The sequence below is a fragment of the Cynocephalus volans genome, chromosome 11 (genome assembly GCF_027409185.1).
Source record: "Cynocephalus volans isolate mCynVol1 chromosome 11, mCynVol1.pri, whole genome shotgun sequence".
In the NCBI taxonomy this organism is placed as follows: Eukaryota; Metazoa; Chordata; class Mammalia; order Dermoptera; family Cynocephalidae; genus Cynocephalus; species Cynocephalus volans.
In genome coordinates, this window is record NC_084470.1 from 119784390 (window position 1) to 119800017 (window position 15628).

At 40.0% G+C, this 15628-nt stretch overlaps 1 protein-coding gene across 2 annotated transcripts in view; it reads left to right on the forward strand.

Moving 5' to 3' along the window:
- Positions 1 to 9702: 9702 nt before the first annotated feature.
- NUCKS1 (nuclear casein kinase and cyclin dependent kinase substrate 1) overlaps positions 9703 to 15628 on the forward strand; it is a 30490-nt gene continuing 24564 nt past the window's right edge. For both annotated transcript variants that reach the window (XM_063114088.1, XM_063114089.1), the window contains exon 1: positions 9703 to 9734. In XM_063114088.1, coding sequence (XP_062970158.1) covers positions 9718 to 9734 — 17 coding nt within the window. In that variant the 5' untranslated portion in view covers positions 9703 to 9717. The remainder of the gene's footprint in view (positions 9735 to 15628) is intronic.

Below are 15628 nucleotides of genomic sequence, written 5' to 3' on the forward strand. Positions count from 1 at the left end.
GTACAGTAACATTCTGTGCAGATTTGTAGCCTAGGATCAATAAACTATACCATATAGCCTAAGTGTATAGTAGGCTATGCCATATAGGTTTGTTTAAGTACACTCTATGATATTTGCACAATAATGAAGTTGCCTAACAATGCACTTCTCAGAACACAGATAGCCCCATCATTAAACAACGCCTGACTGTATATATGTATTTATTGTAACGAGTTGGCTCACACAATTATGGAGGCTGGCAAGTCCAAAATCTGTAGAGTTTATGTCTCAGTTCAATTCCAAAGGCCAGCAGGCTGAAAGAGCCAATGTTCCATTTTGAAGGTGGTCAGGCAACAGAATTCTCTCCTACTTGGGGGAAGGTATCCTCTTGTTCTACTCCAGGCCTTCAATTGATTGGATTGGATGAGGTCCACTCACATTAGGGAGGGCAATCTGCTTTACTCAGTCTACCAATTTAAATGTTAATCTCATCCCAAAACAGCCTGACAGAAACACTCAGAATAATGTTTGACCAAATATCTGGGCACCCTGTGGTCCACTCAAGTTGACACACAGAATTAACTATCTCATCCTTACTGAAAATGCTAAGTGACAGGTAACTGTTCTGATAACTTTTCTTCACTCTAATTTGAGTCACATTCAAGTTAAAGCCCATCTGATTAAGAACCAATTACATGTTAATGGGAATAAAAAGAAAGCAAATAGGAAGAAGATAGGAGATAAGATATGTATGTATTTTATGACTTATGAGCCTAATAGTACTGGATACCAATATCTGATTTTGTATAGAACTCTTCCTTCAGATCTGTGATTTGTATGAGTATATGCCTCTCTCACTGTCTTTGAGATAAGACAGCAAACAGTTCTTTCCATTTTATGTTTTGTTTTGATGGCTGGCCGGTACAGGGATCTGAGCCCTTGACCTTGGTGTTACAACACCATGCTCTAACCAGCTGAGCTAACTGGCCAGCCCTATTTTATGTTTGAGGAAACAAATGTCTCAAGATTTGACTGACTGAGAGGCAGCCGATTGAATTTGTAATAAAGCCAAGACATAACTGCAAGCCTTCTAATTCCCCGTCTCCATTCTGTCATTTAGGTTTCTGGGAAACATTTGGCCTGAAAAACCTATTTTAGAAAATAAGCTCAGCCATTTAGAGAAACAGAACTGAGCCCTCTGGGGTTTGAAACTCTTGGTTTGTGTTAGCTAGCTTTTGAGAACATGTTCATGTGTGAAATAGAGACATGCATGAAATTAAATTGGAGGCCAAATTAGTGTAGTTGTAATAGCATGTAGTGCAGACATATCCTAAGATGTTTAATTTACAAGTTCCACTTACTATGATACGTCTGCCAACTGCAGTGACTGTCATTTAATTTTGAATATCAGCTTTCTTGTTTGCAAGTCCAGAGATTTTAACATCCATTCCATTTTCAACTGTTGCCACCAGTAGCTAATGTTAAACTGAATGTTTGCTATAAACCAACTCCTCTCCTAAGCACTTCACATGGATTATTTTTGTTTTCACAGTGACCCTATGAGATAAGTATATGATAAAACCCAGGCATAAAAAATTAAGATTTTGCTCAAGCTTAGCTAGCAAGTAGCAAAACTATGATTTTTAACCTTAGGCAGTGTGACTCCAGAAATTTGGCCCTTCACTACACTACACTACACTGCCTCTCATTTTGTATGTTTGTGTTCTGGTGGTGGCATCCTTGAAGATTCTTCATTTAACAAGTTTTCAGTATGTTGGAAACAAAGAGCAATTTATTAAATGGGTATACACATTTTCCCAATACTTTTATAATGAAAGATTGAGAGTCTGCTCATTAAGGAAAGTGAAAAAGAAAAATCCAAAGCACCCATAGCCCGCAATCCAAACAAAACCTCTGTTCATATTCCAATAAATTTGCTTTCAATCAGTTTTTATGCAAAGATGTTTTGATATAATTGTATTCACACTTAAAACATTTTTGATTACACACCTTTCATATATCCAGTATTGCAGTAGGAGTTGTAGGGGATGTAAAGAATTATTCCAAATAAGTCCAGAGGAGAAGGAAGTCAAGAAAGAGTTCTTGAACTAGGATTTTAGATGGATAAAAATGGAAAAAGAGGTGAGATAGGATTTCAGGTTGGGAAGACAGGGAATACAGAATTTTGAGGTTTGGGAAGTAGCTGGTAGATCAAAGGGTTCACGCATAGAGGTGTGGGAGATAAGATTAATAAAGATTATTGGCAGATTGTTTAGGTTATTAATTAATTTAGCCAATAGTGGTGTACTTACCATGTGCCAGGTACTTCATTAGGTATGGGGGACGCAGGGTTGAGGAAGAGAAGGCTCCTATCCAGGGAAGTCAGTTCAGAAAGCAGACAGACACATAAAGAACTGTGTCTCAGTGCAGGGAGTGCCAAGTTTTCACTTATAGTGATGGAGGTTGAGGAGGGAGGTCAGGGAAAGCCTTGTGAAAAGAGGGCACTCATGCTGGCTAAGAGTTTTTGCAACAGGAGGACTACAAGAAGAAATGCATTTTAGGCAGAATAAAGGCATGGATGCATGCAGTGAACAGCAGAGCTTGCTCAGAGTCGTGGATTTTCATTGTAGCTTGAGCTGGCAGGGGGAGGGGCTATAGGGTTGACTTAGTTTAAAAAGGAGATAGAATTCTCCTGTAATTTCATCTCCGAAAGATAACTTGATTAAGAGTTTGAATATTCTTCCAGGTTTTTCTCTAAATACACAGTCCCAGCTGTGAACCCCTCCCCTTCAAAAAAAGGGAAAACAAGAACAGACTTATATATGGATTTCTACAACTTGCTTTTTTCTTTTTAATGTATTTTAGATATCTTCCCATGTAAGAACATACAGTTCTAACTCATTCCTTTTAATCACTGCATAGGATTGTATGAATGTATTATAATTTATGTAACCAGTTATCTATTAATGGTACTTGGGATATTCCTTTTTTCTCTATTACAAATAGTGTTACGAACTAACATCTTTATATATTTATAAATTTATATAAAAATTTTTTTAGAAACTCCTAGAAATGGGTCAGAGTACACACACTTTGTTTGAATACAATGCCAAATTTCCCTCCAAAAAAATGTTTGCACCAATATATACTCCCACCAATAGAGTCTGAGGGGCCGGTTTCCCCACATCCTTAACAAGAAAGTTTTCAACCTTTTTTTTTTTTAAAAAAAAGATGACCAGTAAGGGGATCTTAACCCTTGACTTGGTGTTGTCAGTACCATGCTTACCCAGTGAGCTCACCGGCCATCCCTAAATGGGATCCGAACCCGTGGCCTTGGTGTTATCAGCACCGCACTCTCTTGAGTGAGCCACAGGCCGGCCCCAAAGTTTTCAACCTTTACCAATCTGGAAGTAACAAAAATTTGAAATTATTTTATTTTTCTTTTGTTATGTTTATAAATGTATTTGTCATTTTATTTCTTCTGCGAGTCACCTATTTGTATCCTATGTCTGTTTTTATTTTGTTATATCTTAGTGATTTTTATTTTATTTATTTATTTTTAAAAAGATGATTGGTAAGAGGATCTTAACCCTTGACTTGGTGTTGTCAACATTACACTCTCCCAAATGAGCCACAAACCGGCCCTCTTAGTGATTTTTAAAAAGCTCTTTGTATATTAAGGATATTAACCTTCTGTCATATGTATTGCAAATATTTTCCCCAGTTTGTAGAGGGATTTTAAACAGAGTAATAATAGATTTGTGCTTGAGAAATCTCTCTAGTGGTAGCTTAAATGCTAGTATGAGGAGTGTAGACTTTATTACGGAAGCTATGTGGACTTACTGAAAATTTGAGTATGGGAACAACATGAGTGCCTTGCTTTAGGAAAGTAGTATTGTCTGTTGTATCTACCACAGATTACAGAAAAGGGAGTGAACAAAGGCTGTTACAGCAGTTTAAACATGAATGGTGACAATGGAAATGGCAAGTGAAAAATGAATTTGAGAAATGCAATGAAGAAGGAATCGAGAGGTTTCCACATTGAAAACCAACAGTGAGACGTTAGGGTGGAGTCAGTCACACCAGGATTTGAGATCTGCACAGCAAAGGAAACAATCAACAAAATGAAAAGGCACCCTATAGAATGGGAGAAAACATTTGCAAACCATATATACATACAACTCAATAGCAAAAAAACAAAAACGTGATTTAAAAATGGGCAAAAGATCTGAATAGACATTTTTCTAAAGACATACATATGGCCAACAGGTATATGAAAAGATGCTCAAAATCACTAGTCACCAGGGAAAAGCAAATCAAAACGACAATGAGATATCATCTCTCACCTGTTAGGATGACTGTTATCAAAAGGTCAAAAGATAACAAGATTTGGTGAGGATGAGGAGAAAAGAGAACCCATATACATTGTTGGTGGGAATGTAAACTGGTACAGCCATTATGAAAAACAGTACAAAGATTCCTCAAATAAATAAATAATAGAGCTATCATATTGCTGTGGATTGATTTTGTACCCCAAAGTCCATATATTAAAAGTTTAATTCCGGGCCGAGCCTGTGGCGCACTCGGGAGAGTGTGGCGCTGGGAGCGCAGCGACGCTCCCGCGGCAGGTTCAGATCCTATATAGGACTGGCCGGTGCACTCACTGGCTGAGTGCCGGTCACAAAAAGACAAAAAAAAAAAAAAAAGTTTAATTCCCACTGTAATTGTTGAGGGTGGAAAATTGTATTATGGTAATTGAAAGGTGAGGTCTTGTAAAGGACCATGCCTAGAGAATAGATTAGTAATGGTGGTCAGGGGCATGGTTCTGAGGGCTTTAAAAGAAGAGTACATGAGAGGTTAGCGTCTCTCTGCTCCACCATTTTCTGCCAAGTGAGACCCCTGGATCACTCTCACCAGCACTAAGGCCTTCATCAGATGTATTTTCTGGACTTTGGACTTCCCAGCCTCTGAAACTGTAAGCAATAAAGTTTGTTTTCTTATAAATTACCCAGTTCCAGGTATTTGTTATAAGCAACAGAAACGGACTAATACACATAAGATCCAGCAATCCCACTTCTGGGTATATACCCAAAGAAAATGGAACAGGTATCTCAAAAAGGTATCTTTACTCCCATGTTCATCACAGCATTATTCACAATAGCCAATATATGGAATCAATGTAAGTGTCCATCAATGAATGAATATTATTCAGACTTAAAAAAAAAAAAGGAAATCCTGCCATTTGTGATAACATGGATAAACCTAGAGGACATTATAATAAGTGAAGTAAGCCAGACACAGAAAGACAAATAGTGCATGATCTCACTTATATGTGGAATCTCAAAAAAGTTGAACTCATAGAAAAAGAGAGTAGAATGGTGGTTACCAGTGGTTGGGGGGTGGGGAAAATTATGGGATGATGGTCAAAGGGTACAAAGTTCCAGTTATAAGATAAATAAGTTCTGGAGGCCTAATGTACAGCATAGTGACTATAGTTAATTATAATGTATACTTGAAATTTGCTAAGAGAGTGGATCTTAAGTATTCTTACCACACCCTCCCCAAAAATGGTAACTATGTGAGGTGATGGATGATTGTGGTAATCATTGCAAAATGTATACAAAACACGTACAAATTTTTATTTTTCAATTATACCTCAGTAAAGTGGGGGTGGGGTGGGGGTGCTGATACTGCTGACCAAAATGGGGGAGACAAGAAAAGAACATGGGAAGGGAAGATAATTAGTTTGGCATAGATAAATCGAGCTTGTGACAGCCGAGTGGAAATGTCTGCAAGGCAGTTAGGGATACTGGACTGGAACCCATAGAAAGGCAGAGAGGCTGGCACTAGTTGGTAGAATTGCATCTATACTGACCATTGTTGGAACAGATAAGTTCTCCTAGGAATAGTTAGAAGGTAGTAGAGAAAGAAAGACGACTTGGACATTCACAGTGCTGCAAGCTGATTGTCATAACTTCTCACTGTCACATTTTCTCCATCTTTAAGCTGTGGGCAATCTTTGTTAACTGTTCCCACTGTTTAGGGATGGTTGTGTTCTTTTGAAGCAATAAACCAGCTGTTGGAGTTCAGGGTTTTCCTTTAGTGAAAACAATGTGATCCAATTTTACCTTGCACAGTGCTTCACGGTGTACAAACTACTTTCACAAGTGAGCCCATTTTCTTCTTCTTATGCTAAACTTGTAAAGTAGTTAAGGACCAATATAATTATATACATTTTACAGATGAAGGAGCTGAGTTGCTGTGAGTTTGAAAGTTGCTGAAGGTCACCTAGTTTAATAAATCACAAAGTTCAGAGACAGATATTCTTGATTACAAGTCCAGTACTCTTTTTATTATACCTTGGGGCCTCCCTTTTCAGCAATGTTCACATTGCAATATATGTCAGTGGTTTAGATAGATAAAGCTGTGTCTCCTTCAATATTACAAGGGCAAGTTTTTTATGGGTTTTATTGGTGTCTAGCAAAATATCAAGTGTTAGTCTTTTGGCTTTTTATTTCAATTTAAACTGGATGTCAAGTTGAACATCTTTATTGGTTTAGTAGCCAAAATTCACCTAAACTTAGCTCTTAACATTATTCAAAGTAGACAAGAAGATGGAAGTTTGGAGCAAAGAAATATACACTTGATAAAATGAAGACAACGGAACATCCTCCTTAACCATGAACCTAACTCCAAGCAAGTTACTCAGTTGTAGAGAGACTAATAGGCATAGTTCTGTACTTGTCCACTAAAAAGTAAACTAGAAGTTCAAGTCTTAAGTTTTAATTTACTTCATAAGAGACAGTGTTGGTTGAAATAGTGAGTGAATAAATGAGTAAATAGAGAGAAGATGCTAGCTGAAGCTGTGGTGAAGGGAGAGGTAGGATACGACCCCCACCTTGGAAGGGGAAGAATCTTCATTGAGTGGCCATTTGTATATTGACCTTGAACTAAACTACCAGGCCAAGTCCTGGAAGACCTGTTCTGAACTTTCCACCTTCCTGGACATGTTGACTATGGCCAGGTCTATTCATTACCCAATAAATGAGTAACAAGAATTCCTCTGCCTCATCTCATAATACCAAATAATATTTGCTAAAATAATAGCAATTTGTCCTAATAAAACTGCCTCCAACGAAACCACTTGGTGATCACTGCACCATCCTAGTTTCTGCACTGGCATTCTGACAATAATACGGATGGTAATACACTTAGTTAAAACATTCTGAACACCCATTGGGGCTGCTTGGTTAGCTCAGTAGTGTGGTGTTGTAGCTCCAAGGTCAAGGATTCAGATCCCTGTACTGGCCAACCATCAAAAAAAAAAAAAAAAAAGAAGAGAAAGAAAGAAAAGGGACACCCATTAGGATGGCTATTAATAAAAAAGCAAAATAATGAGTGTTGGCAATGATGTGGAGAAACTGGAACACGTGCATTTCTGGTGACAATATAAGATGGTACAGCCACTATGGAAAACCGTACGGTGATTCCTCAAAAAACTGTACATAGAATTGCCACGTGATCTAGCAATTCCACTTCTGGATATATACCCAAAATGAGTGAAAGCAGGGCCTCAGATGTTTGTACTCCCATGTGTATAACAGGACTATACACAATAGCCATAACGTGGAAACAACCCCAGTGTCTACTGATGGATGAATAGATAAACAAAATGCGGTATATACATACAATTAAATGAAGGAAATTTTGACACATCCTACAACATGGGTGAACCTGGAAGACATTGTGCTAACTGAAATAAGCCAATCACAAAAGGACAAACTGTATGATTACACTTAGATGAGGTTCCAAGAGTAGTCAAATTCATATGGACAGAAAGTAAAATGATGATTGCCAGGGGCGAGGGGGAGGGCAAGCAGGAGTGGGGAGTTAGTGTTTAATGGGTACAGAGTTTGAGCTGGGGAAGATGAAAAAGTTCTGGAGACAGATGATGGTGATGATTGCATAATGTGAATGTACTTAATGCCACAGAACTGTACACTTAAAAACAGTTAAAAGGTAAATTTTATATCATGTATTTATTTTTTACCAAAATAAAAAAAAATTTAAAAATTAAAAAATAAAAAACGGGGGACCATGGAGGAGTGACATGGAAAAGACAAAGGATAATTTATTTAATGCCTCACTGGTGGACCGCGCTATTTTCTTCCCTTGGAGAGGCCAGATTCCACAAAGAGAGACTTTTTTTTTTTAAAGATGACTGGTGAGGGGATCTTAACCCTTGATTTGGCGTTGTCAGCACCACACTCTCCCAAGTGAGCCACAGGCCAGCCCCCTACAATGAGAGTCTTAAAAGCCAGATGTGGAGTGGTGTTTTGTTGTTGTTGCTTGGGGAGTGTATCTGCATTCGGTTAACGGTCTGCCTGTGACAGGGACTGGAATCTATTTACAATGGCAGGTAATCCTTAGCCGTTCCCATAGGGATCCTGAGCTCTGTCTCTGAGTTCTAGGTAAACATTCAACAACTGTTCATGGATTTAAATGGAATGGTCTGAGTTACCCTCACTTATCTGACTTGAAAGAGTCTTGAGCCAGCCCCACCCACCTCTGCTCAGGGATGGGGTTATCTCTTAAAAATTGCATTTAACAAATACTTACACTTACATAGCGCTCACTGTGTGCCAGTGTCCTAAAGCCTTTTCATTTATCAGCTCATTTAATCCTAATAACCCTATGAGGTAGGTACTATTGTTTCCCATTTTACAGATGACAAAACTGAGGCACAGAGAGGAAAAGTTATAGAACAAGTGGTGGACCTGGGACTCCAATCAAAACACCTTGTGGCCCCAGAGCTCATGCTCCTAATCATTACGCACCTCACTCTTTCCTTGAAATAGTAATGTCCGAAACTGGGACTTTTTATGACCCTGAAGTGGATCTCAAGGTCCAGAATGGAGAATGGAAATTAGGGGTGAAGATATTCCTTGATTATGATTCTGCCCTTCTACTCCAGCAGCGTGGTTGGGCCCCCGAGGGCTAATGCTGAAGCCAGGGAAAGGCGCTTATGGGTTTAAGGTCAAATTTTTTGAACCTGAGGAATTTCCCTCCAATTCTGAAGCAGCCCCTTTGTGACGAATCTGCTGCCCATCCCATAGGTTTTGCTATTAGTAGATTTTCTAGGTGATCAAGGCAGGCGAAATGAAACACCATTAAACTAACACTGAGAGATGTTAAACCCCGGGTAAATATTTTTTTCTAATCGTTCCAAGATACGACCCAAGACGAATCTGCAAGTCTGGAGTTTAAGCCATGGGGCGGGCTGAGCAGCGACCATTTTTGTTTTGCGGCCGTGCGCTCTCAGAGCATCTTGACTAACAGGACCCACGGAGGAGGAGGAGCCTATCAGAGAGCGGGGCGGGGCCTGAGAGACGTGATGATTCAAACGGACTAATGAGCTGGGCTCCTCTGGCAGAAGTCGCCAATGAGCGGGCGTGTTGGGGCGGAGCGCACAAAACCTAGTGGGTTACGTTGCACGGTGGCTTTGGCGCATTTTCGGCTGGTTTGATTCATCCATTTTGAAGAGACGGGGGAGCGGGGGGCTCGTCTGATCCAGGGGCCCTGAACCAAGGAGCGGCGGAGTTTGAGAAGCCTGCAGCTCGGGGTTCGGCGACAGCGGCCCCATCGGCCGAAGTTCGGGGGGGGTGGGGCGCCGAGCGCGCGGGGTGGGGGGGGTCCTGGTCTTTGGCTTCTCGACTCGGTCCTGTTTCGACAGCGAACATGTCTCGGCCTGTCAGGTCAGTGCGGAGTCCGAGGCCTGGAGGGGGTTGAAGGGGGCTGGGGGCGAGTGGTGAAGGAGTGGGCGACGGAGGTTAGAGTCGGCCTTCCCCGGTGCCACGCGCGGCCTCCTCCTTTCGGGGCCCGCGCGCGCCCTTGAGCGTGGGGGGCCTTGCTGGCGCGCGGGGCTGCGCGGGGGTGGCGGTTGCGCGCCCGTGCGCGCGCCCCTCCCGCCGCGCGCCGCCGCAGGGCTCCGGTCGGCTCTGCTGCCTCCCCCACCCTCCGCACTGGAGCGGGCGGGGTGTTCCTGAACCGCCAGCGGCCGGAGGGGGAGGGGTGTGAAGTCAGCGCCCCCAAGCAGGCCACACCTCCTCGGGGCGGCCCCTCGGCGCCCGCGGGGAAGACGGGCGGCCTGGAACTCGGCTCCCCACCTTCCGTGAAGAGGCGTGGAGGCGCCGGTCTCGCTCTTGTCCCCGCGACTTGGGTGGGGGTGGGGGACCCTCGGCCCTCTTTCTCTATCGGACGGGGCTGTTCCATGCAAAAAGGCAGGGGCGGCACTGCCCCCGCCTCCGTGCGCGGGGTCGGGCCAGGCGTGGGCGGGACCCGTTCTTTTCCCCTCCGGCAAAAGTGAGAGTTCGGGACTGGATCCGAGAAAATAATGGACAGCTGCTTCTCCCTCCCACCTTGCAGTTTTGAGAGGGTTAACCCTAAAGTTCGCTCGCTCTCTCCGACTGGGAATGTCCTTCCTCGGTGACATGTCGGTACTCAGGGAGGTGTGGGTTAAACAGCGCGGCCCAAATCCCGTGCGGTTCTCGTTCCCCTCTCACCCGCGTACACATCTCGAGATATTTTTGTAACCCTCTCTTTCCCCGAGTGACTTCAGTAATGAAGGGGCTAGGCTCAGTTAACCATCAGACTTTACTCTCAACATTTCAATAAGTTTGCTGTTTCCCCAGCGGTCGGTGGAATCGCCCTTTGCCATCCTCCAGGCTATTGTATGGAATGTGCCATTTATGGAGGGGTGTGGCTGTAGTCAATCTGTGGAGGCCTAAAAAGGAGAGCTGTTGCAAATACTACTTTTAATGTAAGGAATTGGCAACTTAGCATAGTGTTTTCTAAATAAATAGGTAAACATTTCGTTTTTAATTGTTCTATCAGTTGTCACTTTCCCTTCATTTCAAGTTTTGGGGAGACAGAAGTATCTTAGAGTTGTAACGAGAGGTTTGAGACCCTGGAAGGTGTTTCGTTCCACACCGTTCTGTCTCCTGACATGATCATCCGTCTCCAACTGGTGGTGGTATGGGACTGCATACTCCTCCTACGCGTGGGGGTGGGGATGAGGAGAGTGAGCTGACTACCTGACTCCTTTTCTGCACTTTGATTCCAACCCGCAGCTCTGATAATTGATACCTCGCCATCTCTACTGTGAAAGTTTTGCTGGCCTTTTGGCAAGGAATCTGAATAGCAAATTCAGATTATAGTATGCATACATTTTTGGCATAAAAATGGACCGATGTATCCCATCCATTCATGTAGAATATTTTCTTTAGGGTTGGGTAAAATAGACAATATTATAATAAAGATTATTTGGATTCGATCTTTTGTCTCTTGGAAGTAATTACTGTGTGGTGAAACGAGATTATTATTTTCTCTACCTTTTAACTCGAGTTCACTCAGTTTCAATGACTTTTTATTTTATTATAGTGACTGTCTTATCTGCCAGAGGTAGATATTGGACATGAACCAGAACTTTTTTTACTGGAAAACTTGGATTTTAATATCACCACGTGGGGATAAATACATTAAGCATATTATGTCCGGTTTTTGGAGGCATTGGATTTACTGCACAACTTTTTTCTTACTCGATATGTTGTTAAAAATAATTTTAACCTTGTTTATTGCCCCTACTTGTTGGTGAAATTAATTAATATATTGTGGGCTTTTTGTTGTTGCTGCTTTCAAATTACTAATTTCAGAGCAACTTGTTTTCTAATTATATTATACTGGTAAAGTCTCTGTACTATTTTTTAAAAGAAGTCTTTAATATTCTCATGACAATAATAAAGCAGAAATAATCAAACATGAGTTTGGTGGTTTGTTAAATTTTGCAATAAAAAAATCCTGACTTAGGGAGATGCTGTTGTTTCAAAGTGTAATTAAAGAATCTATATTGCCTTAGGGCATTAACAAAAACTAAATAGATCTGATTTTATAATGATCAGCCTGTTTAAAAACAAAAAGAAGCACATGTTAGAAAATATCCATATCACAGGGCATCTTCTTTCAGGGTACATTTCTGCCCTTGGATCTATGTAGAATCTTGCAATTTTGCTGGCTGTTATTTTTACTGTAAATATTTTTATTTTAATATGAACCTAACCATTTTAAAGAGTGTTTAAAAATGTACTAATGGCACCTTGACACCAATTTCCAAATGAAGGGTATTATGGACGTATGATGGAGGCGTTGGCTACAGCATCATTTTCCATAGTTAAGTAACTTTGTTCATAGAAGATCATTACCTTTTACAGTGTCTGACTCGTAAATTAGAGCTCAAATATTTTAGGCCTTGAATTCAAATTAATAGCATAAGATTACAGTCTGGGAGCTAGAAAGAAATTTGGTCAAACTCAGTTTTCAGTTTACAGGGGACTTAATGGGGACCTGGACAAGTGAAGTGCCTTGCATCACACACTAGCAGGTGCCAAGGTTGGGCATAGAACTTAGATTTCTTAATTCCTAGTCCTGCTCATCTTCCCTGTCCCTATCCTTAATCACCTTACTTTCTGCCTGCTAAATATTAATGTTATTAATGTTGATTAAAGAACATAGCGCATGGCATTTTGAACTTTTCAGAGTGCTCTCATGACTCTTATCCTTGAAGAAGGAAGGAAAATGCCATTACTCGTAAAAGATGAGAAAGAAAACTCAGAAGGAGATTTACTGACTTGCCCAGGCTAGAAACCAAGTCCCCTGAAATTTAGTTTGGCATACTCTCCAGAGATTCTTCTCCCTTATTGAAAGTGATCCAGGTCCCTCAAATCAATCTATTTGCTCCTCTTTCTAACATAAGAGTACTTGATAATCTTGTCTTCTGTTTAATACTTGAGATCAAAAGGAACCTTTTTCACCATTGAAAATTTAAATGTGAAGGCGTAGACTCTTATAGATCTATATAAAAATATTTTTTATTGTTTGTCATGTTTATACTTACGTTGAGAATTAACAGCTTTTCCAAGATTCCAGATTGCTTTCTTTCAAAGAGAAATGTTTGGGACGTGTCTGGATTCTAAAAATTAGTATTCTCTCTTACCAGAAAATTAATTTCAAGAAGGCTTCAGTTAAAGGGAAAACTTGGAAACCTAGGGAAATTCAAGGTACCTTGGAGTTTGTTACCAAGTGTGCACAGGAAGACACTTAAAGTGTAAATGTGGTTGTATTCTCTGCGTGTGTGTGTGTGTCAGGGGGTGCTATGCATTATTACTCATGTCACTTTCCTTTAAAAAGAACTGTAGACTTTACCTTCAAAGACATGCCATCATAAATAATCTCACATAATAACTTATAAAGCCGGAATAATTGGACGAGTTAATTTTATTAGAACACTGAAGTATGCAGCTTTTCTCAACTTACATGTAATTTATTAAGCTGAAAATTATAATACAGTGTTTAAAATGTGGTTTTCCAAGTAGTTTACTGAACATTTACCGAGTTATTGCATGCCTGTAACCCAGGTGATTTATCTGTCTCAATATAACAGATGGTAAAATAATCTTGAAGAGTGTATTTCTGAAGGTGATAGAGCTATAATAGCAGAGCCAAGATTTGAACACAGATCTGAATACAAAGCTAGCATTATAGGGCTGGCCGGTTAGCCCAGTTGGTTGGAGCATGGTTGTTATAGCACCAAGGTCAAGGGTTGCCAACCTCCAAAAAAACAAAGCTAGCATTATTTCCATGTACCCCTCTTTCCTGCATAATATTTGGTGATGATAGTCAAATGTTTTTTATTTAGTAATCTCTTCAGTGGTGAGTAACATTCTTTATATATAGGTTTTTAGTTCTATATAGAAAACATGGCCAGAATGTCTTAATATGAGCATTTTTGTTCAACTCAAAATAATTTTCATTGATTAATAAGTCCAGTTCCTTCAGTTTACCAGTGATGACTTTGAAACCAAGAAATTAAAGTGTGGAGATAATAGCAAGGCTGTATTTAGACTGCATGAATCTTAGCTATTCTCCTTTCTACTAAATTTATGTTTACTGTGTTTTACTCCACAGAGAATGTATTACAGGTCCAAATCCCCAGTTTGAAACCAGTCAGGCCATATATGTTTGGGAATTGGGAATTTTTCAAAAAATTTAAAAAGGGCCGGCCCATGGCTCACTGGCTGAGCGTGGTGCTGACAACACCAAGTCAAGGGTTAAGATCCCCTTACCGGTCATCTTTTAAAAAAAAATTAAAAAGGTAATAGGGTGCACTGAATATTAATGTACCATCACTAGTCTAGGGCAGTACTCCTGTAATCAAACACATTAATATTGCTGGTGAAACTTAGGAATTTTTATACTGAGTAGAAAGTCACGTTTAGTTTAAGTCAGGTTTTGCCACCAGGTAAGTTATGAAAAAACTTGTAGTTTTCAGAACTTTTTAGATTTCTAAATTGTATATTAGGGGTTGTGGATTTATAACAGCATAAGTCAAGAATAATAAAATAAAGTCATTTCCAAATTCAGTAGAGCTGTCACTCTTAGATGCCAAATATTTTGCCAGCTGGTTTGTACATATTATTTCAAAATCGTGCAATGATTCTTCAAGCAAGGTATATATTATCCCTGTTGCATTTGTGAGGCCTGAGGCTTGGATAAATTAAGTAACTGGCACAGTTCACCTAACTATTAAGAGGCGAGGCAAGAATTTGAATCCAAGTGTGAACAACCCAAAGCCAGTGTGGTCTTATCCATGTGACACTGTCACAGGGTATTACTCTTGCTCATGGTGGTAGCACACTTTATCTTTGGAGGAGGGGGTTACAGTTCATAACAGGACTTTTGTGGGGAGGACTAACTTTGGGGGGAAATGAAAATGTTAGGTGTCATTGTTTCAGGTTTATACATTTCATAATATGGCCATTTCCCTCTGACTAAAATAAGTGAATCGATTCCAAAGGCATCTAAAGGACAATACAAGAACATTATGGGCTCTTTTTACATAAAAATGTAGATCCAAAATGCCAAACTATTAGCTAACTAAATCCAATAAAAATTGAAAATATACGTGATCAGGTAGGGTTTGTCCCTGGAACACGAGAATCTATCACTGTGATTATACTAAAAGATTAAGAAAAAGACCATGGCCTTTGAAAAAGGTTCAACATGAGACTTGTTAATGTATTAAAACTAGAAGGAAATTAAGATTAAAAGTTGATTTAATTTGACAAAGGTTACAAACTAAAGTAAGTGGTTGAGTTTTTAGTGTTTTGTTTTAAGTCTCAATTAGCGATAAAACAAGTTCTTAAGAGTGGTAGTATGGCACAGCTAAAGAAACCCAGGTATCAGATGTGGTTTCAGCCTCTTCTAGGTTTGTATAATAGAGATCTTGAACTCCATTGGAAAAATAGTACAGTCATGTGCCTCTTAATGATGTTTTTGTCCACGATGGACCGCATATATGATGTTGACTATGCCATACAGCCCAGGTGTGTAGTAGGCTATACCACCTAGGCTTGTGTAAGTACACAGTGATGAAATCACCTAACAGCACATTTCTCAGAACTTATTCCCTTCGTTAAGCGATGCATGACTACCTTGCATTTACAAAGCATTTTATAATTTTCATAGCTTTTTATCTTTGGTTTCTTTCAGCTCTAAAAATACCATTCGTTGTTAAGAAGGAGAAAACTAATTTTTA